Source organism: Barbus barbus (genome assembly GCF_936440315.1).
Source record: "Barbus barbus genome assembly, chromosome: 38".
NCBI classification, from domain to species: Eukaryota; Metazoa; Chordata; class Actinopteri; order Cypriniformes; family Cyprinidae; genus Barbus; species Barbus barbus.
The window spans coordinates 3,088,563-3,115,663 of record NC_136716.1 but is presented as its reverse complement, the minus strand read 5'-3'; the positions used below and the strand labels follow the sequence as shown (position 1 = coordinate 3,115,663).

General features: G+C 37.8%; 1 protein-coding gene across 6 annotated transcripts in view; it reads left to right on the top strand.

The window, feature by feature from the left end:
* The window catches only part of LOC306857654 (shisa family member 6), a gene marked incomplete at both ends in the record, with an annotated part of 57,269 nt that overhangs the window by 14,368 nt on the left and 15,800 nt on the right, over positions 1-27,101 (top strand). For 3 of the 6 annotated variants that reach the window (XM_079397685.1, XM_079397684.1, XM_079397689.1), the window contains one exon: positions 26,674-26,712. The exons of the other annotated variants lie outside the window; for them this stretch is intronic. In XM_079397685.1, the coding sequence (XP_079253811.1) occupies positions 26,674-26,712 (39 nt within the window). The remainder of the gene's footprint in view (positions 1-26,673; positions 26,713-27,101) is intronic. 6 annotated transcript variants of the gene reach the window in all.

The following is a 27,101-nucleotide window of genomic DNA, read 5'->3' as shown; positions in this document are numbered from 1 at the left end:
ATAAATACAATCTCACATCGTGTCAATCATGTTTACACACTGCCTCCGAAACTTCGGATCAGGTTCGATTTTCTGCGTTTTCACATCCGTAGCATGCATTTTGATAGGAAAGGATGAGGAATACGGAAAAAAAACGGGAAAAACGATTGCGAAAATTTCGGACTCCGTGTGCAATGACCTTTAGTCTCGAGCGATATGTCAGTAAATATGATAATAGATTTGAACTATGCTTAGTATGAAATAAATGTATTTTAAATATATTACTTTTTTACTAGGGATGATGCTGTAGCTGTGTTTTAGAAACAGACCAAACTGTATGCCATCTTTCTCTCCAGTGAGCTGCTAATGCAACCAGATCATTGAGTCAGTGAGTTAAATCAGTGATTAAATTTGATTGAATCAGTTGATTTATTTGGATTGAAATTGGATTGAATGTTTCATTCACAAATCAAAGACTCCAAGATTAATTTGCTGTGTTTCTTGTGTTCACTTTAGAGACTTATATTTATATTGGTGTAGAACTGTTATGGACCACATGCATGTTTTTGGTTGTTTTGTTCCACATAACCTGTCATAAATAATCACAGTAAATAATGGCTAAAAATAATGAGAGAATTTTCATCAGTTGTCACTCTACAGTCAAACAGTATCACGGAGTGTGTCAGCAGAAAAGCTTCTCTCTGAAATGCTACACAAACAAATAATTATTCAGATATGTATGTAACGGCGTAATATCCTGAGTGACCCAAAGTGGCTGTTCATTCGCACATCTCATTCCTGGAGAGGTTTGCACAAACTGCTCTAAGAGGGAGGAAAGGCAGCTGTATATGATTGGTTTTCAAGGCTCTGACCTTTGGTTCGTCTCAGCTTGAATATAGAGCAGTTCCCCTAAGAGATCTAGACAGTCCTTTCACATAAACTTGTTAATATGCTAGTCCTCATGTCATCTTTCAATAGAGCCTCTGTGAGTTGGGGAAAAAGAAATAATAGTTGCATACTGACCCAATAGCACTGGGATTTCAGCGATTCGCCCTTGTACTGTAGCTTTGACATTTATCCAGTTTGTTTTGCACACATTATATAGGTACAGATACCCATTTCCACCTCGGAGTAAAATATTTATTTCACCTTAATTTCACATAGAGTAATAGCAACTTTGTTTCTGATAACTGTATTTGTAACTTCTTTCAGATTTGTCCCGCACTTTGGAGTGACTTTATTTCTTATTTTAAACTTTCTCTCACAGTCTCACAGTGTTCATTTTTTACTCCGAGGTGGAAATGGGCTTCCATAGACTTGTAAAGCAAGAAATAAAAAAATGCCCAGACTGGTTGTTTGTTTTTTATGTGTTTTTTTTTCCTAATATCCCTCTCAGAGTGAGATGGTGCATCACATTTTAACCATTCATAAATGTTTAAGCAATCTTCAATCTCAGTCCCTTTTTGAAAAACAATCTCTTGAAATATCCATTCCATTAATAAAAGTCAGTCGGACTGATATTAAAGTCCTCAGAAATTCTCTTATTATTCTTGAGCTGAGAACTCATTGGCATTTCTCCCCTGATATGTTAAATATAGATGATTTGCATATCGGTTTTGAAATATCTTTGTTTAGAAGAACCATCGCACCAAACTCTTTGATTGACGGCATCCAAATGAGATGGAATTTTAAACAGGCCATTTGATCATGATTTGAGCTCAGTCCAAAGACAGTGACTGGTTTAGTCTCATCTAACTCCACCAGGACTGATCATTTCCTACGATCCTTGATTATTCCGAAGCCAGGAATGATTATATCGGAATAAACGCTTCGCTTTGATTGACATGACGGCATAACAACCGGTGGGTGGAAGCATTGGAGTTTAAGTGATTTATCCGTGGCTGAAAAGTTATTAACACGCACTTCCTTGCTCATATAAGCAACATCAAATCAACCTGACAGATGCCTGATTGCAGTTTATTATGTTATGGAAATGCGACGCCATTCAAACCAGGGCTGCGTATGACTCAGCGCCACCCTAGTGGGTTTTATAGCCTCTGGACGTAAATGTTTTCCCCCAAAATGGAGTAGATTTTTAATGCATTATCGTTGTGTTTGGAAACTGATTGAGACTGTGCAAACACCACTGCAAGCCTGAATGCCGATTGTTTTTTAACAGCGATGAGGAATGTGCAATTATGCAAACAGAAGTAAACACATTAACTGGGGAAATAAAAAGAAGAGAAACAAGATTACACTGATTGCTTGGATTCTATTTCTGAAGCTTTGTGCGTGAAGGCTCCGCCCAAGTGAAAGCTGATTGGTCCGCTCCAATGAAACAGTCTTCTGATTGGCTGCGATCAAGTCATGGCAATTTTGCCTTCAGCGTGGACAGAAATGTGATTTGTCGTATGGTGACTGGTTAGGGCACATTGTCAGGCTCTAACATACGAGTCTGAAAGCAGTGATTAAAATCTGTGTCCAGGTGACCTGTCTGAGCTGTCAGAATCCTAAACAGTGAATTCATTAGTGTGACAACAAACAGGAAGAGCCTCCCACTGTGTCCATAAACAGCAAAGTCTCTAAATGTCAGCGCAGTCGTCCTCTGCTCCGCTGGTCCAGCTGTCTCACTCCATATTCCCTGAGTGCAGCAAAACATTCATAGAAAGTCAGTTTTCATATCCTTCCAGCTCGGTTTTGTGCCTCATAGTGTTCATTCGCAGAGAAGAGATGCCACAAACTGAGGAGTAATAAAATTGTGGCTAGAAATTAACAAACATATAAATAAGAGATTATGAATGGAGAGTTTTCATTACATGTGATTTGGTTTCTAGAAACTGAAATATTGTATTTGACAAGGCAAACATGATTTAAATCTTTTATTATACTATATATTTTATCTGGATCATTTATTTTATTCAAATATCCTGTATATTTTATCCTCTATATATCCTATATATGGAGATGTTTATGTTTATGCAGCTTTTATCTTGATTTGTATGTGCTGATTTGCTGCCGAAGCTGGCAGTGAAAGCTGAGCCTCGTGTCTCACAAGGGGGAAAAGATAAAAGTTTCCATTAAAAATCAAGGTTTCTTCATTGCGTGTCGTGGGACAGTGTGAGGAGGGCTATACTTTTTTGGAAGAAAAAAACAGTAGTAGGAGAATGGGGACATTCATGCAAATCCATTTTTTTTATTATGCTAATTGACAGGTCTTTCAAGAGAGTTGAAGTGTCTTGAATGGTTCATTTATTATGCAAGAGAACATCTGATCATATACTTTTATACAAAGTTTGAGGTAAAACTACCCAAGAGATGAAGATGTTTCTTTAAATATTTTTGTGCGGTTATATTTTTGTTCTTTTCCATCTTCTCTTGTTACATGAATCCTTTTTTTCATATTGATGTGAAATTTTAGCTTGGTAAATTCACATCCAGCATTCGTACCATCAGCACTGGAGCTCCTCAGGGCTACGTACTCTCCCCACTGCTCTTCTCCCTCTACACCAACGACTGCACATCTAAAGACCCCTCTGTCAAGCTCCTGAAGTTTGCAGACGACACCACACTGATCGGCCTCATCCAGGACGGTGACGAGTCTGCTTACAGACAGGAGGTTAAGGAGCTGGCTGTCTGGTGCAGTCTTAACAACCTGGAGCTTAACACGCTCAAAACTGTGGAGATGATCATGGACTTCAGGAGAAAACCCCCTGCTCTCCCCCCACTCACCATCATGAACAGCACTGTGACTGCAGTGGAGTCATTCAGATTCCTGGACACCACCATCTCTCAGGACCTGAAGTGGGACAATCACATAGACTCCATTGTCAGAAAGGCCCAGCAGAGGTTATACTTTCTTCGCCAGCTGAGGAAGTTCAACCTGCCACAGGAACTGCTGAAACAGTTCTACTCCACCATCATTGAATCCGTCCTCTGCACTTCAATAACTGTCTGGTTCAGCTCAGCTACCAAATCTGACCTCAGAAGACTACGGAGGATAGTCCGGACTGCTGAGTGAATCATTGGTACAACCCTCCCCACTCTCCAAGAACTGTACTTATCCAGAGTGAGCAAAAGGGCTGGTAAAATCACTCTGGACCCCCTCACATCCAGCACACTCCCTCTTTGAACTGTTACCGTCTGGTCGACGCAACAGAGCTCTGGGCACCAGAACAACCAGACACAGGAACAGTTTGTTCCCTCAGGCAATCCATCTCATGAACACTCAACAATAAACGTGGAACACACAACTATTATACATTATTTATTCACCACACTCACTTATTTTATTTTTATTTTCTCATTAATTTGCACATACTTGACCTGTACATACATAGTTGTCTATATTATATATTGTGTTTTTGCTGCTTAGTACATTGCCTATTTGGATATTTGTATATTATTCTTTTATTATCTGTGTCCTGTCCTGTTGCTGTCTTTCTGTTGCACTTTGCAGCTTCTGTCACTACAACACATTCCTTGTATGTGTAAACATACTCGGCCAATAAAGCTCATTCTGATTCTGATTCTGATTCTCATATGCAAATATGTAAGAGGAACCAAATAATAATTAAATAAAAATCGTAATAGACCCATATGAAATTTCAAGCACATTTCAGCTGTACAAAAGTACAAAAACTCTTGCCTTTCCAAATCATTTAAGATCTTAAATTATTTTATTAATTTTTTTACCACTGTGTGTTCCTCCACTTTAAACTAATTTTAGTTTTGTTCAGACAGATTATCTAAAAGAGAAGGAAGAGAAAGGGGGGAATTGTGATGTTTGGTTTGGGTTGGTTTAGGTTGGTTTGGGGCTGGATTTGTTTGGGTTGCTTTGGATTAGGGCTGGGTTTGTTTGGGTTGGGGCTGGAATTGTTCGGGTTGGTTTGGATTTGGGTTGGTTTGGTTTGTGGCTGGTTGGTTTGGGTTGGTTGAGTTATTCTGGATTAGTGCTGGGTTTGTTTGGGTTGGGTTGATTTGTATTGGGTTTGGTGGGCTCCTCACTAATCTACAGTATCAATCAATACTCCAGCAGCTTGTTATCAGAGCTCGTTACAGTAAGTGCTGATGTTTTATGCATCACTTGGAATACAGAGAGTTTTTCATGCAAATGCTCTCGTCTTAGATATTTATTATCTTTGAGGAATCTGTACGTCATGTGGTAGAAAAAGAAACCATTTTGGGGAGCAGCATGTTGGTATAGAGACGAAGCCACTTGGCATGTCATTGAACTCCAGCCAGATACTTCATACCAGCAGATTATTCACACGTAATGGAAATGAATATGTCACACTGTGCCACACTGATTAATTTCTCTGTTTTATAAGATGCTTCCTTGTACTCAGTAAACAGCACATAATGAAGCTGTTTGATTGTGTCTCCTTTGTGGTTTGTTCATGGTCGGATACACAATACATTTACATTATTGGTCCTCAAGTGACTTTTTGTCTCCTTTTTTTTTGTGGTATATCAAGTGGCGACCTCATACAGTAGCAAAATTGCCCTTAAAGATTGATTCAAGTTAAACTGCATCAACATATTATATGACATACACAGTTTTGTATTGAACCATTACCAGTCGAACACATTATGGATGTGTTTCTGAAAATATTTGGCTTTGCGCTATATTGTGAATGTAGTGACGGCTGAAGCGTTTGCAGGTGTTTGTTGTGCGTGTCGTGCCTAACAATGCTCTTTAGTCGTGACCGTATTGACAACATCGCACAAACGCGAGTGCCTCGGTGCTTAAATATAATATTCATTGCTGATTAATGTACTGTAGCTGTAGGGCCCTCACTGGCAGGCTATAAAGCAACTTGTGCTATTTAAAAAAAGCAGTGCATTCAATATGACAGACAATAAATTATGGCTTTATCATTCGTCTCTTTTATTTTATTATGGTAATGTGCTAACACTGCCCTCACTTCCCCATGCTACAAATTGAATTATAAATTGTGTCAGTTCACATTGAAAGATGACTTTCTCTTTCTCTCTCCTTCAGACGTGAATACCATTGATTGAAGTTAAAATGGACAGTAATCTGATTGTGGTTGTATGTCGGATATGCTGGACTGTATAGCTGCTTCTCAGAGCATTAATCTCAGCACGAAACAGACACTGGCGCGCTGCTAATCTCAGATGTGCATGAGGAGGAAAAGAATTTACAAACCCCCTACCAACAATGCTTTCATGAATACATTAGCAGATGAAAGGCAAAGCAAAGGAGACATGAATTACAATACTGTTTGCAAATGGCATGTTTTGTGTGTGAATGTATGTGTTTGTGATTGCGTCAGGTCCGTCTTGTTTCTGAACGCCTGACTTTTATATGAAACACCGCCACAAAGGACCTCACATAAAGAAATTCCTATAGATGGATTAATGTGGATTACTATCAAGATTTCATGAGCTCCTTCCAGACTGAATAAAATGCTGCCACACAAGGAGACCTATTTATGGTCGGAGACATTAACCTCTTCACAAAACGTATTATTTCACACTTAATGACTCGAGCATATCATATTTGGGAAGTGAAATATAAATAATATCCTTCCCAGCACAATTTCTTGACCTTACGAGCGTAGTGCTTGACACCTACAAGGTAAAAGCTGGTTTTGGTTTGTAATCTATTATTTATATGGAAGCTGCGGGAATGAAGACAGTGGAAGGCAGAGCTCATCCCACCCCATCCATTCTCACTCGCATTGGAAAAGCACACAAATGCAATGAGAACGGAAAGTGCTGTTCCATCTGCAATCAGAGCTAGACTCATCGCTCAAATTCAGCTCTGGGCTCAAGTTCAATACTCTATGTTTTGGTGCTTGGGATCCAGTTAGCTCTTTCACAGATTTCTAGTCACCATAATAATGTTGGTTGTGTCTGTATAGGCCTATATCAGGGTAAATGACATGACACTCTATTAAATGATTCTAAATGTGCAATTTGTGCATACTATAATTTGAATATAGCTCTTTCATGATAAGCTTGCTTTTCATTTCTGAACTAAAATTAATTTTGATATATGTCAGAGTGATACAACTGCCCTGTTGTGAACTCGCTCTCCTGTCACTTAAAAATACATTGAGCTTAATGTTAATGCAAAGAAGAACATGATGAATAGAAAGACGCACTTATCCACTGGCCCAAAGCTAAAACGGAGAAAGCAGTGAGTAGTTAAAAATGACATTACAATTTAGGTATTTCAAAAACAGAATAAACATTGGTTGTTGTAATTTCAGTAGCAGACAATTAATTAATTAACGTAATTTATTTAGTTTTAGTGCCTTCTAGGATGCTATAACACAAAAACAAAAACAACACAGAATCAGTGGCAAATTCTAATATATATATATGTGTTTGTATGAGTGTGTGTGAGAGAGTGTGTGTTTACGAGAGCAGTAAAGTGTGTCCATGAGGCTTTTCCGTGCCAGCTGTGTGTGGATAATTGCCTCATTATGGTTTTCATTGGTGCCCATTTTGAAATTGCACAAAATGTGTGAAAGACCTGGGAAGGACATTGTGCTCCCTCTAAAAAAATCACTTTCATGCCTCCTCTTCGGTAAACAGGGCAGCTAGTTTTCAAATTGACTATTCTCATGTTGCACAGCAGCGTTCTCTTCCGGTTAATGCATTAATATTGGTGTTGCAGGAGATCTTGATAAGTTTTGTAAGCGTGATCTGTGAAATGGGCAGGTCTGTCACTCTGAACATCCCTGAAGTGCTCGTTGTGTAACTCTCATCCTCTCTGAGCACTAATAAACACAGGCCTAGCAGGAGCTCATGAGTTCAGTCCGACTCCCACTGAGACTCTGAGTGCTGGATATGTAGGCTAATGGATGGAGGGTCCTTTATGTCATTCTCCAGCACAATGAATGCTTCAGACGGGACACTTACAATAGCACTTACAATTTGGAGAAGTTGAGTGCAATTAGATGGATCAGCGCAATCACTCCTCAGGGGAAGGGTTGAGAAAATCTGTTTTAATGATTTTCATTTTTGATAATCTTATACAAGCAAACAATTATACGCAAGTGGGTTTCACTTTATTTCCATATTCCACTTTATTGTTTCCACTAACTAGAACTAACTTTGCATCTATATGTCAGCTAACTCTGATTAGAGACTGTTCAAGTTAGTAGAATAAGTTGACATTTACTTGCAAAATTCCATATAGTCAGTAGAATGCACATCAAAATCAAGTTTTAGCAGATATTAGACAGTCTGCTGATACTCGAATAACTATTAGTTGACTTGAGTCCAACATTTTTGTATTCGCAGCTGTCATCCTAAAAATTTATCACACACAGAAACCTTGCACACTGAGTCTGATGCGTATTAATTAATCCATTGCAGATTTTTTTTTTTTTGAAAAACAGTACTAAATGGAGTCCTCAAGCAGTGAGCATGATTTTGTTGTTCTCTCGCCTCTTAAAAAGAGAAAAAGACCTCCTTATTAAGGATCAGCGGGATTATCACAGGCGATTCAAAGTTTAGGCTACTTCAGGATGTCAGTGGCTCAGTTATATGCTTTGCTAGCAATACTAGAGCCACATATTTTTAAAAAAAGACCACCAATATCTCTGAATTCAGTGTGCAAGGATCTTTACAGTGCTTTGTGCTACGAGACAAAGTGGATGAACTTGGCAACTGGCATTCTGGATTTTGGCGTTCACTTGTACTGTGGCTCTGAATTGTCAAAACACCTCTCAAAATGCTTGCTACGGATGCGAAAAACACAGAAAATCTTCCCCGGTCCGAATTTTTTTATGACGGCTGAAATTTTTGGAGCAAGTTTGTAAACGTGATTGACACAGAGTGAGGTCGTATTTATTTTTCAACGTGCACAAATTTTGGACAAAAATTTCACACTCAGTGTGCAATGGCCTTTAGTACAATGTCTAAAGTGGACTACTGAAATAAAGTGCTTTTTTAAGTATGAGTGTGATTTTACATACTTCAATACAAAGTTAAAATAAAGTAACTTACGTTCATTTGTATACATTTTTTTTTCTCCACCAGCAAAAATATTTCCAAAAGAAGCCAGCCATCAGGCTGAATTCAATCTGAATTCTCTCAGCAGAGCCGTACAATATTTATCTAAAAAATGAAGATGTGCAATATTAACGCTGAGGTGATGGCACAGGATAAAAAGCCTCAGAAAGCAGATCCGAGGTGACGTCGGGAAGCGCACAGAGCAGTCATTAATGGAGGATGAGAAAAAAGAGGAAATCCAGACGGACCTCACAGTAGAGAGTTGGATGTATGTCATGTTAGTGCTGTGTCCGGTCTATTGGGACTTTGCTGCTGTGTTGAAATGATCGCTGAGCTGAATTTTACTCTATGTTAAACGCTCTATGAGGAATCAAAGGTAAATTCCATTGAAAATATGGTGCAGTATTGATGCCTAGGCGATAATAAACAGCTGTGTATATTCATAGATGTACAGAAAATGATTAATGATTTTAATTTGAGTGTTTGTGGTAAAAACGGTGAGTTTTATAATAATGCATTTAAAACTGTAGATGCTCATTACTCCCTCTCTCATGTCATTCTAAACCTCTACGACATTATTTTCTCTGTGTCAGACAAATGATGATATTTTGAATGGGTTTGGAGTAAATGATGACAGACTGATGAATTCTGATCTCACACAAGTATGTACATTTATTCATCCTGATTATTAATGGATAACTTTACAAGTCTAAAATATCACCTTGATCCAGAGGCATTATTCCAACACACATTTTTAATGCTGAATGTGTATTGCAATCTTCTGAACAAAATGGAGTGCAGACATCTCAGATCTGTCTGTGGGAGGATGTTTGATGTCGGATTGCGTCCCCCGAGTGCTCTCCTCCGCTCCTCCTCTGCTCCTCTCTCAGTCGAGGTGACCCCAGGAGTCGAGAGCAGCAGAGAAACAGAGACAGATCTACATGGAGCCACATCCACTCAATCTCTGCCACAGTCGCCACTCAACACCTGACAAACAGATAAGATAATGCTTGCAAAGATAAAAACATATTAACTAATGTCAGGTACTGAGTATGTAATGTGGATTGTATATCAATGGCTAATATAGACGAAGCAGATGTTTTTATCCTTTACGTTCATCATGAAGACGTTTTTTAGGCCCGTTCCCACCCTGTGTTTCCAGACGGTCCTCATATTAGCAGATTAACGATGAAAGCAAAATATATGATAATGAAAACTAGAATTGTGTCTCTTTATTCTAAACTCTTTATTTTTAGATTTTACTTTGCATAATGGATTATTAAGTAGTATTGAAGAGTAGGCCAACGCTGATAATTGAAAAATGGCAATTTTTAAAAAATATCCACCCTAATTAAAATAAATAAAATATACACTAGTAATGTTAAATTAAATTTTGTAGTGTTTTAACACATACAATTCATTTATAAATAACGGGTTTCAGAGATCAACACATCCACAGCGGTTCTTTTTACTCTCAGTAACCTTTTCTCATACCGGTTTATTGAAACATGTGTTTAATGCTTACTTAATGCATCACGTCTCAGACGACACCGAACTGATTAGCTTCCTGAGTGCTGTGCCGCTGCGCTATTAATATTGTGTCTGGCTCCTTTAAAATCCTCTGGAACAGATCCTGCCTCCTCCTGAGAGCGGTAACAGCACACCCAATGTGTGTAATCACAGGTACAGACATCAAAATGTTGTGAAACCTTTTTTTTTCCTGTTTTTCACTTAGCTAGAGACACAACTTTGAAGCTCTGTGCCACAGTTATTATGAATAATGACAAAACAAATAATAGTATAATAATGAGAGGAATCGGTAAAGCACAATTAAGGGACACATGATTCATTTTCAGTGAGTCAGAAGAATATTAACCTATGAAAATATAACCCATGCAATGTCAATTTCATCATCCGCATATTAGGCATAATGCATGATCTGGTTTCAGGTCCTAACAGCTCACGCTAAGTAAGTGTGAATGCCGAACACGTATCTCGAACTCATCTCCTGGAGACGGAACAGTACAAGTGCAATTATCATTTACTGTAATTGCATTAACCTTCTAATGAACGGCTCAAAGCGCGAGATCCTGCTGGCTCACGGTGCATTGCAATCTCTTTGTCAGCTTGCGAGAAAAATCCTATCTACGGCGCTAGAGTTTCACCAAGCCAGATTTCTGTAAGAGATACAGCAACGAAGGCAAGCATGAAAACATTTAATTAAAGCCGGTGAAGTCAGTCACGCATCAGTTATCGGGAGCCCAGGGGAGAGGTGAGCGCTGGATGAGAGCTGTGGCCTGTTTGTCGCTTCTGTTTGAGGCCCCCCTTGTGAAAAAGAAGTGCACTTAAGTATACTTTTATAAAGTGTACTTATTGCAGAAATAACATACTTTAAAAGAACACACATAAGTACAAATTAAATATGTTATTTTCTATGCTTAAATACATTGTATTTGTAATTAACTTCAAATGTATCGCATTTTAAAGTGATATTAAATGCTATAAGTTGAACTTTTTTTAAACCACTTAAGTGGTACTTTTTAGTACATCTTTATATGTATTTTCATAATAGTTACTAGTGTCTTTAAAACATGGTTAAAGTGTACTACTAATGTACTAACAAGCAATTAATGTTAACTAAAATATACTTTAATGTCAGTTAACAATACACTTAAGCATGAATCAAATGTCATATTTTTGACCACCTAAATGCATGTTATTTGTAATTGAATGCAAATATATTACAGTTTAAAATCACATTAAATGCAATTAGTTGAACTTTTGAGTGATATTTTTGAACCACTTAAGTGGGACTTTAGTATATTTTATATGTACTTTGAAATATGGTAAATATGTACATATGTAGCAATTAATGTGAACTAAAATATACTTAAATGTCATTTCAGTGTACTTAAATGTTATATATCTTGGGCAATGAAGTTGAAATTTAGTATAGGCTATTTAAAATTTTATTTTAAAAATCTCTTAATTACCTAGTTACAATCAACACAAACACAAAATGAAAACCCTCTACATTTATTGACAAAATCTCTAAAACAAATACACAAAAATGCATTTTGCTGATGCACAAGAAAAACCCAACACTATACACAGCTGTAACACTTTAACTCACTTATTAGAAAGAGTCTGGAGGACAATGCAAAATCACTTATATACTTACATACAAAAGTACCTAATCTCACCTTCATAGAAAACATTATTCTGTATGATTTATAAGCCTGTTTCCTCACTGGGAACCTAAAAATGTCCACAAGGTCAAAATTTACTGGTGTTACTATCCTTGTGGAGTCATTTGGTCTCCATAACGTATAGGATTACTAACACACACACTTAATACAAAAAAAATGATTCATAATTTGTACAACAAATGAGACCTTATTGTAAAACATTACCAAGCTGTGTTAATGGTACCCTCAGTTTCACAGACAAGGCTTAAGACCAGCCCCAGACTAAAGTGTAATTCTGAGCTGTTTCAACTGAAAGAAACTTGCACTGATCTTTAAAAATATTAGTGCCTTTGTTTTGTCTCAAGATGGACACCAGTAATGTTTTTTCTAAGGCATGTTAATGAAAATTACTTAAATGTCCTAATTGAACTATGGCCTAATCCTGGCTTAGTCTAAACCCTGTCTATGAAACTGGGCCATTATAGACTAAATACATTTAAAATACATTAACAAATGTAATTTTGAAGAACACACTTAAATTGAAATTAAAATCAATTATTTTACATGTGCTTTAGTATATTGATAAATATATCAAAATAAGTGTACTTATTTAAAATCATAATTATGTCAAATGTATGTTTAAGTAATACTTAATTATACATTATTATAAAGTGCATTTTTTAAAAAGTGCACTTAAGTATGTTAAGACCTATTGTCATTAAAATGTACTCTCTTTAAGTACACTTAAATGGCCTTTAATTTAGATTAATTATATTATCTGCAAGTGCACTTTTAAAAAAGTATATTTTTAATAATTGAAGTTCACAAAAAGTGCACTTTTACTGCAATTAAGCACACTTCTTTTTCACAAGGGCAGCAGATCCACAAAGTTACGAAACAAGTTTCTTCTGGATTGTTTTTGGTGAAAAATGCATGCATTTGTGCTTTCAATGATCACTTCCCTATTTAGTATGAAGAATCCTCATAAGGCATAGCAAGGATTTTGTCCATTTTCACCCAATACATTAATAGAGTGCAATTAATGTGATCTAATAAGTGTGATATTTAACTGAGACCTATTGACTCATACAACCAATGTAAAATGAATATCCATTTTAATGGAAGTCATACAGTACGGCACAATGAATCGTATTTAAATCATGATCATGATTTCTGTTTCTCCCGAATTATTAAGCATAATCATCTTCAATATTTGTTCCATTGTTATTTATCCTGAAAACATTTAATTTTAATGTGGCATTTGCGGAAAAAGTGTTCATGAGCTGAATTTTAGTTTAGCGATAGATAAGAGTTTGCGTAACAATCTGTAAGCAAACCATGCGAGTTGACATTGTCTTTATCTGTTTTGGGGAAAGTTACTTTTAAAAGTAATGCATTGCAATAAAAAAGTAACTAATTGCATTCCTTGGTTACTTTTTACAGATATTAATGCATTGCGTTACTTTCTCATCCGGCCGGGGCTTCCTTGTTTGTTTTTAATATAAAAAAAGTTTTATTTTTGGCAAATGTCAAAGCCCCTTCACATCAAAAGTGAAATGAATAAGCCTCAGGCTGAAGTAAATGTAAATTCAAAAAGCTGAAACAAACCTTCGTTGCAGGAAGAATAAGACACTGGAGAAGAAAGTTCAACATTTTCTTCTCAATAACAAAAAAGAAAGCAAGAAACACAATTGTTTTATTTATCTAAAGTCATTTTTGCTTATTAGTATGGTTGAATTGAATCATCATAGGTCAGCAGCAAAGACGTTGGAAATGAAATGAGATTAAATGCATAAAGGATTTTTATGTTATTTCACATATTTAATTATTGCAGGTTTGAGTCATGCTGAAGTTGCATTTCACTGTTTTATTCATTTTGAGGAATACTGAATCTACTACTGTACAACTATAGTTTACACATCGCACACAAGTTCTCTGCACTGCCTACCCATTTCTCTCAACATGGGGACAGGAGTGCTGTCAGTCAATAAATGGGAAAACAAAGTAACTGGCATTACTTACTTGAACAAGTAACTCAGATATTTTCTTGTAAATTAAAAAGTAACGTGGTACTTTACTAGTTACTTGAAAAAAGTAATCTGATTATGTAACTTGCGTTTCTTGTAATACGTGACCCCCTACACTGGACTTTATTTGTGCTTACAGTATGTGAAAGTGCAATTCTGATAAAATGTAAAAAAAAAATATTGAAATGGCAATTATTGTAATTAATAATCAGGATTTTATTTTTGTGATTAACTTTATAAACATTATTGTGCAGCCCCAAAACTGGCAGGAGCTACATGTTTTTAAGAAATGGCAGCAATAATGTCATGCATTCTCTGCCAAAATGTCCAGTTAGACACACTTATTTTGTGAAGGAATAAATGATTTATTCTTAATTTGTACTCATCATTCTAAACTGATTTTCTCTGTGCTGGTTGGTTTGTGTTAAGAGTGTGAGAGGTGAGATTGTTTCTCTGTTATTGAGCAGCAGTTGGGTTTCTCCTCCGCACGGATAAAGGCTGGTGGGTTTTCAGCATCTTTTAGCTTGCCCTTTCTCCACATTCGTGTGCTTGTCCAGATGTATTTATTTACCGTGTCTCGAGTGCAGCGCATGCTATCAGAATGTTATTATCTATCATGCTCCACTCGCTGAGTTAGATCGCGCCTTTCAAAACAAATTACCTCCAGTGTCTTGAAGATTAATTTCATAGATTTTCCCAGTTGCTCTTGGCCTTTGAGCTCATTATAATTTATTTGAGGATTTCGCAATTTTGCTTTTCTCCCAACCCAACCCCCCCCCCCCACCTCTATGTGTGAAGACAATGACATTATTAAAGTACCCTGCTGTTCAGGTCTTTCCATGATATCTGTAAATGTGCCACCCTCGCCAAAAACACTAATTGGTGAATCTCTGTCGGTGTGTTGACCTAGATGGCAAACCATTGGTTTCCATGGAGCCTGTATGGATGTATTCACGGACGATATTGATTGACATGCATGAAAATATAATGACTATATAATCAGATCATTGAAATTGTGACACTGATCAATAAGAGGCACAGAGTCTTAAAATACAGGCAAATTTGCTAAACAGTTGCAGGTTTTTGTGTTAAAAAGTGTTTCAGTGCATCTTATTCACCAACCACCCACTCAACTGACTGTTTCACTTAAAAAGCCTTGTTCATAGAGTTTGTTTACTTTAGAATTCTTCATATGCATATTCACTGGATATACAGTACATATTTGTCCATTTTGAGTTAAAGAAGTAAAATTGAAATTGCATTGTCAGATTTTATTGCAGATATGAAATGTAGTCTTGACAAACTGTCTACAAGTAGATGGTGGAACATTATATGTGAACACACTGAATGCAACCCTGATGACCCTGATGAATAAGTCAACTCAAGTCAGATTTCTATAGCGCTTTATACAACACAGGTTGATTCAAGGCAGCTTTACAGTGATAAACAAGAAAATAATGGTTCAATCATGCAAACAGCAGCTCTAAAAAGACAATAGTCAACAGTCATTATTCAGCTGAAATCGATTGAGGTCAGTTATTAATATGACTTAATAGAACAAAAGTAGGTTACACTTTTATTCAATAATCCACTGCAGACATTCTACTAACTGTTATTAAAATTTGCAACTACACGTCAACTAACTCTCATTAGAGTATTAGTCGACTGTTAGGTTAGGGTTCGGGTTAGTAGAATAAGTTGGCAAGTACTTGCAAAATGACCTATAATCACTTGAATGTCCAGTGTTAGCAGATATTAAGCAGACAGACTACTAATACTCTAAAGACTGCTAGTTGGCATGGAGTCACTTAGTTACTTACATAAAGTAGCAGGTCTAAAGTGGACTATCAGAATGAAGTGTTACCAAAATGTAATGAACAGCAGCTGTGTCTACATACAGCTGTATTTGAATGCGTTGAAGGGCATTGGTTGTCTGGTGGTCAGGAATTGCATATTGTTATCGCCGTATGAGATGGACTGGTTTATTTATGGTTTTCCATCACTAAAAGCTGTTGTTACAATGGTACGTCTGACATGCGTATATCCAGATGCACAGTACTGTATGTTCAATTTAGGGATTCACCTGACTGGAGATGAGTCACTATAAAGCACACTAGACATGCCGTCTTGTACTGACTCTCATTCTGGGTAAGTTTGCGAGTAACATTTGATATTTACGTGCAGCAGATTTTGATCGGTGGCATTTGTGAACACAATGTGTGTCTCCCAGACTCACCAATGTTGTGAGCATGTTTTCAGTGGCTTCAGAATGCCTGTGTGTGACCATTGTAAGTGTGTTTTAGCCTTGGGGATTGATCGAGACGCAGGACAAATATCAGAGGTGGAGGCTGCATTATCAGCATGATGGATCTGAAGGACCTGCTGCGAGCGATGCAGTCAAATCAATGTTTGGAATTCAGAACGACTTTCCACTCATTCTTAAACACCTCCTTCTATGACTCACATTCTTCATGAACAATACATTAGAACCTTAAAAGACTGAAAGCTTGTTTATATATTTAACTTTATGAGTCCTAATTACAATTAAAGAGTCCAAATATTGTGCAATTTATTTTTTAATTTCCCTCTCAGTCTAGCTGATCTATTCATGGCTGCTTAAGTCGGCAATTTAGCCTTTGCAGGCTGAGTTCCATTGTTATGCATTGGTTGTTTTTATTGTTTTCGTTATCTAAATTATTGCTTTGACTTGTCTTTCCTCCACTTCCTCTGCTGCCGCGAGCTTCCTGTCTCATGGTTTTGTCTGACTTCAGAGCGGCATTGTCTCTTAGGCTCTTACATAAGGGTTTGCACAAGCTGTGTGTGTGTGTGTGTGTGCAGACATGCATGTTGTTTACAGGAACGTAAGGGTGTGTATAAAAGTGTTCTTTCACGTTTTCTGTTGTCTTAGCAGTTGATAATGTGTTACAGCATGTTTCCCAGTGCACTGAACACTTCATTTACCACAGCGTGTAGAATTTAGTCGATTCCTCTTCCTGTAATTCCAATTTATATACCATTTCCACTTCCTGTGGCATTTTAAGTTCACATTCACTCACAGCCAATTCTTCAGTTCTGTCTTCAGTTCTGCATGGTTGCAAAATCACCCATATGTCTGCGACAAGCACAAAACCAAATGATAGACAAAGAAACTTGATTTTATCAGAACTATTGAAAAGAGGTACAGTACAGAGCATCAACAAAATATCAACTGACAGCAGTCATAAATGAACATTTTTAACCCTGCGTTCTCTTTTGTCTCTTTTGTTCATGAAAAGGCCATCTGAGATGGGAAAATTGCATCTCCTGGTGAATATGTCAAGATTTTAATTTGATTTTCCCCTCTATTATGCAAACAAATTCGTTTTTATGAACTCGTTTCTCTCAAGACATGACATGTCATGCCTAAATCTTTTATTTGAGCTCAAGACAGGCCATAATTAAATTTGCAAGTTTTTGCTCGACCTTGAATTTTTTGGGTCAAGTGCCATTTGAATTTGGTACACACTCAATATCGAGCAAAGAAAGAAAGATCTTTGATAATACAGGCAGGGGAAGTGATGCACGGGAATGTGATTTTGCACTGTGACTATGCGAGTTTTGTTTTGCATGGCAACAGCTCTCTGATCAGAGCAAAGGAGAGATGTTAGGACGTTTTCCAGACCCTTAAGCAAAGACAAGCATGCATTAGAGCGACTTTTATTTGGGTGGCTCTCAGATTTCAATAACAAGCTCGTCTCATAGCTAATGATGTATTTGGAGAGGTCAGATATGGGCTTGTTCATTTGGCATGAGGTTTTCTGATTGTAAACAGCAGTTTAATGAAGTCTAGCAGGTATTAATCAACAGAGATATGATTTTCATGATCAGTAGTATCATTTCATCCCGCCTCCCATGGCACTTTTCCCTCTATAATGAGCTTGTCAACAAGCAAAAGGCTCTGATTCCAGGAATTAAAACCACCTTTGTACATTTGATCTTGGAGCTCCGTGGAAAGAGTGAAAGTAACTTCTCACATTACGCTAAGTTTATTTCTCTTATCTGTTCATCTCTGCTCCCTGTCTTCTCTACATTCTGGCACTTTCCATGAATAGAGTTTTTCCACTGTTATCGTACGCTGTTATCTCTGTGACCTAAAGGTATCATAATATTCACTAGACATGGTTGATGGTAATATCATTTGATGTAGTACGTTGAGGTACCATATAAATATTATGGTATATGACTATGGTAATCATTACTATGTACCATAATATGACTTTGCAGTACATTCTGTTCCATGGTTACTATTTTATAATTTGTGTATTTCTGTTGTATGCTTTTGTTTTTATATTACTACAATATTATAATTTATTATTATACTCTATCATTAGGATTGTAATAATGACATTACATACCATGGCATTTGATCAGATACTGTCACTGCACACCGTATAAAATAATGGAGTCAGATAGAATGGCATGGTATGTACATGGTAATCGAGGACTTTAAGGAATCATATTACCATGGTATATTTAAAAAAATAACACTGCTTTTTTTTTTTTTTTTGCAAGATTCCGTAATTATTATTAACTTTATTAATAATAATTCTCAACTTTATTAATAATTAACTTATTAATTATTAACTTCTGTAATTATTATTATTTTTGGTTTATTATTATTATTAGTAGTAGTAGTAGTAGTAGTAGTAGTAGTAGTATTGTAATAATAATATGTGACCCTGGACCACAAAACCAGTCATAAGAGTCAATTTTATTAAATTCATATTTATACATCATCTGTAAGCTGAATAAATAAGCTTTCCATTGATGTATGGTTTGTTATGATAGGTCAATATTTGGCCGAGATACAACTATTTGAAAATCTGGAATCTGAGGGTGCAAAAAAAAAAAAAGTTTCTACAGAAGGAATTTTACAAAATATCCTCATGGAACATGATGTTTACTTAATGTCCTAATGATTTGTGGCATGAAAGAAAAATCAATAATTTTGACCCATACAATGTATTTTTGGTTAATGCTACAGAGACTTAAGACGTTTTGTGGTCCAGGGTCACATACGATTTAGTTTTTTTATTTATTTCAATGCATTTTATTTTTCATATATTTCATATTTTTCATATTTTGATGATGAAATTTAAGTTCACATTTAGATTTTGGAATAAAAGTGGCAGAATTTTTAAAGATTTTCCAGCCCTCTTTTGGTCCCTATTCATGGAAATTGTCTTCTGTAATCAAAGATTTTTATGCAGAACACACCGATTAATGATATCAGTTTTCCGCTAGTCGCTGAAGCGTGTCATGTGTGTTTCTTTCAGATGAGCTTCAGATTGTCACACTTTGCTGTCAGGATTTACATACATGCACATATTCATTACAAAGGAAAACATTTCTGCACACAAAATCTACATAGTTAATATATCGGATCTGCACAAACGTACCCAAATTAAACCACTGGTGTTTATTATGCAGAAGGATCAGGCAAGATTCACGCTGTGCTTTCCTGACTACAATGAATCATCACAACCCTGAACCTATTGAAATTCCTGCAGGCCGGAGCACTGACTCTCTCTGCTGTCTGGAAATGTGCTGCGCAAACAGCATCTAGTTCTCTAATGGAATCTAATACTATCTTATCTAACAAATAACCAAGCGAAACGTCAATGAATGAACAGAAAATGCTAATGTTAATATCACACGGACAGATATACAGTGCAGCAATATAACCGTCATACAGTACGTACAGCTTCTCCTCGGTTCTACAGGTACAGGCACACAGAGATTTGATTTGTTAATTTGTTAATAGAAGTGAGCTTCTGTACTCAGGAACAAAAGGCCTCCTCTCAAGTGAACTGCTGCCCGGGATGTTTAATTAATGTGAATTATTACTCCACCCGAGTGCTTTTCACAGCAAGTGTTGATTTTAGACGCTTAGGATGGTGATGCAGAGACAAAGAAAGCTCGTAAATAACAAGCTGCATTTCTGTAACTGACTGCAGTGAGACCGGCTTGGCTATGGTTACTGATGCGATCGTTTACAGCAGCACAGTGCTGGGAATACACACACCAATGGTTATGCTGTGCCTCTTCTGTGTTTGCATTCTCAGAGCCAGTTATATCTTTAAATTATTTATTTGTGCAGGTTTTACTTCGGTTTAATGGTCATAAATTCCTGGATAACATGTCAGTGTTTCTGTTATGTTGATGCATATTACTCTTCAGCATTTTTGCCCTTCAGGTTCAATGGGCATTTTACACCAACATATTTTTGTGCGTGACTAAGAAAAAAAACAGTAGTTCTGAAAAAATGTTTAGCCTTGAACTCTCAAATGTGAATCAAATGTAGATTCTTCAAGCCTTTCTCAGTATAAGGATTCAGAAATGATCAGAATCTGTGTCTGTAATATTCCTATGGTCATTCAAATACTGTAAAATAACAGAGCATGTTAAAATTGTGATTATCAGGCTTGGCAATGTCTTGGAAAATAATAACACTGAAACTTTGATGCTGTAATCACGTTGTTTGGGAGGATTGTTTTACTTTACCCGAGGATAAAGATAACAAAAACTTTAAAAAAGAATGAAAATTAGATCCTTTGAACTGTGTTTTATATATATATATATATATATATATATATATATATATATATATATACATATCCATTCCAATGATTAGTACTCAACAAATAAATTGTGTAAAAATCATTATCCATTAAAGTCATATGAATTCATTGGCTAAAAGATGTGGGAATCCTGCATAAATGCTTCTTCGTCCCATTTGACCTCACTGATTCCATTCGAAATACTCCAGCATGCTGTGACCTGTTCATATGAAAAGCAAACAACTCCTGCAGTGCTCTTGTAGAACTGTTTACTATTGGTCACAATCTAAATGAAAATCTCTGTGAACATCGACCGCTATCGTTGAGAAAGAATGAGTCCGCTGGGCAGTTGGAGTGCCTCTGTTCTGTCAGCACCTCAGTGACATGTTTGTGGAGCTCGTCTCATTGGCAGTCTGCTTCACTATCACAGTGCCAGCCTGACAGTGTCTGTTACTGACAGCGTCTGAATCCAGTTCAATACTTATATATTCATGGGCTTATATGCCTTTAATGGACAGGACAGTAAGGAGCAGATAGGAAAGCATTGGGTGGAGAGAGGGGAGCAGGATCGGCAAAGAACCTTGATATCGGGAATCAACTTCGCGTCGCCACGAGCACAGTTGCGCTATGTGTCAGCACACTAACCACAAGGCTGTTGGCGCTGATTAATCAAGTCAGTCTCTGACAGTGTATGTTACTGACAACTTCTGAATCTAATCCGATACTGACAGCGTCTGAATCCAGTCTGATACTGACAGCATCTGAATCCAGTCCGTTACTGACAGCGGCTGCATCCTGTCCGTTACTGACAGCATCTGAATCCAGTCCGTACTGACAGCGTCTGAATCCGGTCTGTTACTGACAGCGTCTGAATCCGGTCCATTACTGACAGCGTCTGAATCCAATCCGTTACTGACAGCGTCTGAATCCAATCCGATACTGACAGCATTTGAATCAAGTCCGATACCGACAGCGTCTGAATCCGCTCTGTTACTGACAGTGTGTGAATCCAATCCGTTACCGACAGCGTTTGAATCCAGTCCGATACCGACAGCGTCTGAATCCGCTCTGTACCTGACAGCGTCTGAATCCAATCCGTTACTGACAGCGTTTGAATCCAGTCCGATACCGACAGCGTCTGAATCCAATCCGTTACTGACAGCATCTGAATCTGGTCCGTTACTGACAACGACTGAATCCGGTCCGTACTGACAGTGTCTGAATCCAATCCGTTATTGATGGCGTATGAATCCGCTCTGTTACTGACAGCATCTTAATCCAATCCTTTACTGACAGCATCTGAATCCAGTCCGTTACTGACAGCGTCTGAATGTGGTCCGTTACTGACAGCGTTTTAATCCAATCCTTTACTGACAGCGTCTGAATCCAATCCTTTACTGACAGCATCTGAATCCAGTCCGTTACTGACAGCGTCTGAATGCAGTCCGTTACTGACCGCGTTTTAATCCAATCCTTTACTGACAGCGTCTGAATCCGGTCCATTACTGACAGCGTCTGAATCCAATACATTACTGACAGCGTCTGAATCCAATACATTACTGACAGCATCTGAATTTTGTCCGTTACAGACAGCGTCTGAATCCAATCCTTTACTGACAGCGTCTGAATCCAATCCATTACTGACAGTGTCTGAATCCAATATGTTACAGACAACATCTGAATCCAATCCGTTACTGAGAGCATCTGAATCCGGTCCATTACTGACAGCGTCTGAATCCAATCCATTACTGACAGCATCTGAATCCGGTCCGTTGTATGCTTTTGTTTTTATATTACTACAATATTATAATTTATTATTATACTCTATCATTAGGATTGTAATAATGACATTACATACCATGGCATTTGATCAGATACTGTCACTGCACACCGTATAAAATAATGGAGTCAGATAGAATGGCATGGTATGTACATGGTAATCGAGGACTTTAAGGAATCATATTACCATGGTATATTTAAAAAAATAACACTGCTTTTTTTTTTTTTTTTGCAAGATTCCGTAATTATTATTAACTTTATTAATAATAATTCTCAACTTTATTAATAATTAACTTATTAATTATTAACTTCCGTAATTATTATTATTTTTGGTTTATTATTATTATTATTAGTAGTAGTAGTAGTAGTAGTAGTAGTAGTATTGTAATAATAATATGTGACCCTGGACCACAAAACCAGTCATAAGAGTCAATTTTATTAAATTCATATTTATACATCATCTGTAAGCTGAATAAATAAGCTTTCCATTGATGTATGGTTTGTTATGATAGGTCAATATTTGGCCGAGATACAACTATTTGAAAATCTGGAATCTGAGGGTGCAAAAAAAAATTATTTCCTACAGAAGGAATTTTACAAAATATCCTCATGGAACATGATCTTTACTTAATGTCCTAATGATTTGTGGCATGAAAGAAAAATCAATAATTTTGCATTACTGACAGCGTCTGAATCCAATCCATTACTGACAGCATCTGAATCCGGTCCGTTACTGACAGCGTCTGAATCCGGTCTGTTTCTGACAGCGTCTGAATCCTGTCCGTTACTGACAGCATCTGAATCCAATCCTTTACTGACAGCATCTGAATCCGGTCCATTACTGACAGCGTCTGAATCCAATCCGATACTGACAGCGTCTGAATCCAGTCCGTTACTGACAGCGTCTTAATCCAATCCTTCACTGACAGCATCTGAATCCGGTCCTATACTGACAGCGTCTGAATCCGGTCCATTACTGACAGCGTCTGAATCCAATACATTACTGACAGCGTCTGAATCCAATACATTACTGACAGCATCTGAATTTTGTCCGTTACAGACAGCGTCTGAATCCAATCCTTTACTGACAGCGTCTGAATCCAATCCATTACTGACAGTGTCTGAATCCAATATGTTACAGACAACATCTGAATCCAATCCGTTACTGAGAGCATCTGAATCCGGTCCATTACTGACAGCGTCTGAATCCAATCCATTACTGACAGCATCTGAATCCGGTCCGTTACTGACAGCGTCTGAATCCGGTCTGTTTCTGACAGCGTCTGAATCCTGTCCGTTACTGACAGCATCTGAATCCAATCCTTTACTGACAGCATCTGAATCCGGTCCATTACTGACAGCGTCTGAATCCAATCCGATACTGACAGCGTCTGAATCCAGTCCGTACTGACAGCGTCTGAATCCAGTCCGTTACTGACAGCGTCTTAATCCAATCCTTCACTGACAGCATCTGAATCCGGTCCTATACTGACAGCGTCTGAATCTGGTCCATTACTGACAGCGTCTGAATCCAATCCATTACTGACAGCGTCTGACTCCTGTCCACACTGACAGCGTCTGAATCCAGTCCGTTACTGACAGCGTCTTAATCCAATCCTTCACTGACAGCATCTGAATCCGGTCCTATACTGACAGCGTCTGAATCTGGTCCATTACTGACAGCGTCTGAATCCAATCCATTACTGACAGCGTCTGACTCCTGTCCACACTGACAGCGTCTGAATCCAGTCCGTTACTGACAGCGTCTTAATCCAATCCTTCACTGACAGCATCTGAATCCGGTCCTATACTGACAGCGTCTGAATCTGGTCCATTACTGACAGCGTCTGAATCCAATCCATTACTGACAGCGTCTGACTCCTGTCCACACTGACAGCGGCTGAATCCTGTCCGTTACTGACAGCGTCTGAGTCCGGCCCATTACTGACAGCGTCTGAATCCGGCCCATTACTGACAGCATCTGAATCCAGTCCGATACCAACAGCGTCTGAATCTGGTCCGCTACTGACAACGTCTGAATCCGGTCTGTAGTGACAGCGTCTGAATCCAATCCGTTATTGATGGCATCTGAATCAGGTCTGTTACTGACAGCGTCTGAATCCAATCTGTTACTGACAGCGTCTTAATCCGGTCCTTTGCTGACAGCATCTGAATCCAATCCGTTATTGATGGCATCTGAATCAGGTCTGTTACTGACAGCGTCTTAATCTGGTCCTTTGCTGACAGCATCTGAATCCAATCCGTTATTGATGGCATCTGAATCAGGTCTGTTACTGACAGCGTCTGAATCCGGTCCTTTGCTGACAGCATCTGAATCCAATCTGTTATTGACAGCATCTGAATCCAATCTGTTATTGACAGCATCTGAATCCCATCCTAGTCACTAATACACACTCAAAAACACACTTGATATTCATTGATCATACATTGGTCTTTACACTGTTTTTGTTCTTAATTGAACCAACACTGAACTGTATTGACACTGTTTTCATTTAGAATTGCTTTACAGCAGAATCTGAAATTTCTCCATAGTTGAGTTTCTATAACTGATTCTACTATTTTCCTGTTTATCACTGTAAAGCTGCTTTGTCAGTCTGTATTGTGTAAAATGCTATAGAAATAAAGGTGTTTGGACTGGACACACACATTTGAGTCCAGCTCAGATTTTCCCCATTGTTTCCTGTTATACACCATTTAAACAGCATTTTAAATGCTGAAGTCATAAAGTATTCTTGCACAGAAAGAAAAAGCTTGAAAAATGGCTGTGTTTCCATTCTTTTGTTAAATATAAGGTGGATTGAGATTGTGGTTTGGTGTTTATTGTACATGCTTAAAGCTAGATCAACCCCATTCTCCCCATTCCTTGTCCTTTTTATACAGCTCCATCAAACAAAAGGGCCCACAAATTATATGTAAGCAATTAAAACAGCAGAATTTGTCATTATTAATTATTTTGCTTACACGGCTTAGTAGTTCTGTCAGTGACAGATTGTACTTTTACAACTAACAGAGCATCAAACTCGTCTACATGACAAAAAAACACACAATAAAGAAATGTTTTTTTTTATCACTTTCTTTGCCCTCAGTGACAATGAATCCCATGAGTTTCTCTTGCATTATTCCCAGTATAACCTAGTATGTCATAAAGTTCAGTCATTGTGCACAGTGATTGAAGGTACTGAGGATGATTGGTGAAAAAAGCTGATATGTAATCAATAATGATGAATCAAAGCACTACACCTCTACTAGCCTGTGGTCAGACCGCATCACTGTTTGCTACTTCATAGCATCTTTTCATCTCCTTCCTGGTGGTGCTTCTCTCTGGTGATTATTAATCACTAGAAGGTACGGTGTTAGTCGAGCTCAAGGCTCTGAAAGAACTCATAAGGTCTTTAGAGAGATCTAGTCGGATGAACGCAGACTTGGATTTGATATATAATCAGTTACATTGTATGTATTGCTGGGCGGATGTGGATAACAGAATGTAACGGGCATTGCGGCTACAACTCAGAAATTGAATTTTTCTGCCACCTCAGATTTGATGCGTCTCACAGTGAATACTGAAGTCAACTATTATCCTGCCACGAGCAGATTACAGGCCTCTCAGAAACAGGAACTGTACAAAGAGACAGCAAACAATACTCACATATTTTCGAGAGAAAAAAAAGAAAAACACTTGAGGTGGGAGGCTTTACTCATCAATAACCTGCTTTGTGTGTTGTCGGTTTTCTGTGAAAATGTGCATCCAGAGTATGAAAAGGCAACAACATTTTTACGAATGCAGTTATTTTTGTGTTTTTCCCCCCAAAGTTACTCAAATGCTCTCAGCAACAATTGCAGCGTATTTGAAAACGCATTCATCTGAGTGACGCATTTCTTTCAGTTCCATTCTCTCTTGCAAAACGGAACGATGATTCACTCCGTCCTAATTAATTTCGTCCAGAGCCATTGTTTGCTGAGCGGAAGGAGAACTTGGACATGAGAGTCATTATTTTTTTGTGCCTCCCTTTGCTTTGCTGGAAATGATGCTGGTGTTAAAGGTCTTTGATGTGTTGACTCACCTTGACTCTGCCTGGTTGTGTCTTCCAGGGGAGAAGCACTGGCCGGTTCGGTCTCAGAGTCATCATGGTAGGAACGCTGCTTCTATGTAGTTGAGTGTGTTTCTTCCCTCGACCTCTGCCTCTGCCTCTGCCCTGTGTCTGTGTTTGTGGTGGATCTGTAAGTCTGTGTAACCTCACTCCTCACCATGTAGCTCTGATTAGATCATTCTTCTCCTGCTTAATCTGCACCCCTGTAGTGTCTTTGTTCCTCTGGATTCTCTGTTCCTCCATTGCTTCGGATTAAGAGTGCCTCCGACAGACAGAGGAGCACACATGCTAGCGCAGGGATAAAGACAGTTTTGAATGATGTTACTTCTTATTAATTAAAGAAGACATCAGAAAAATCTGTGCTTATCTCTGTGGGCGACGTGATGATGCTCCTCGTGAGAAGATCTTCTGCCGGCGTCCTCCAACCTG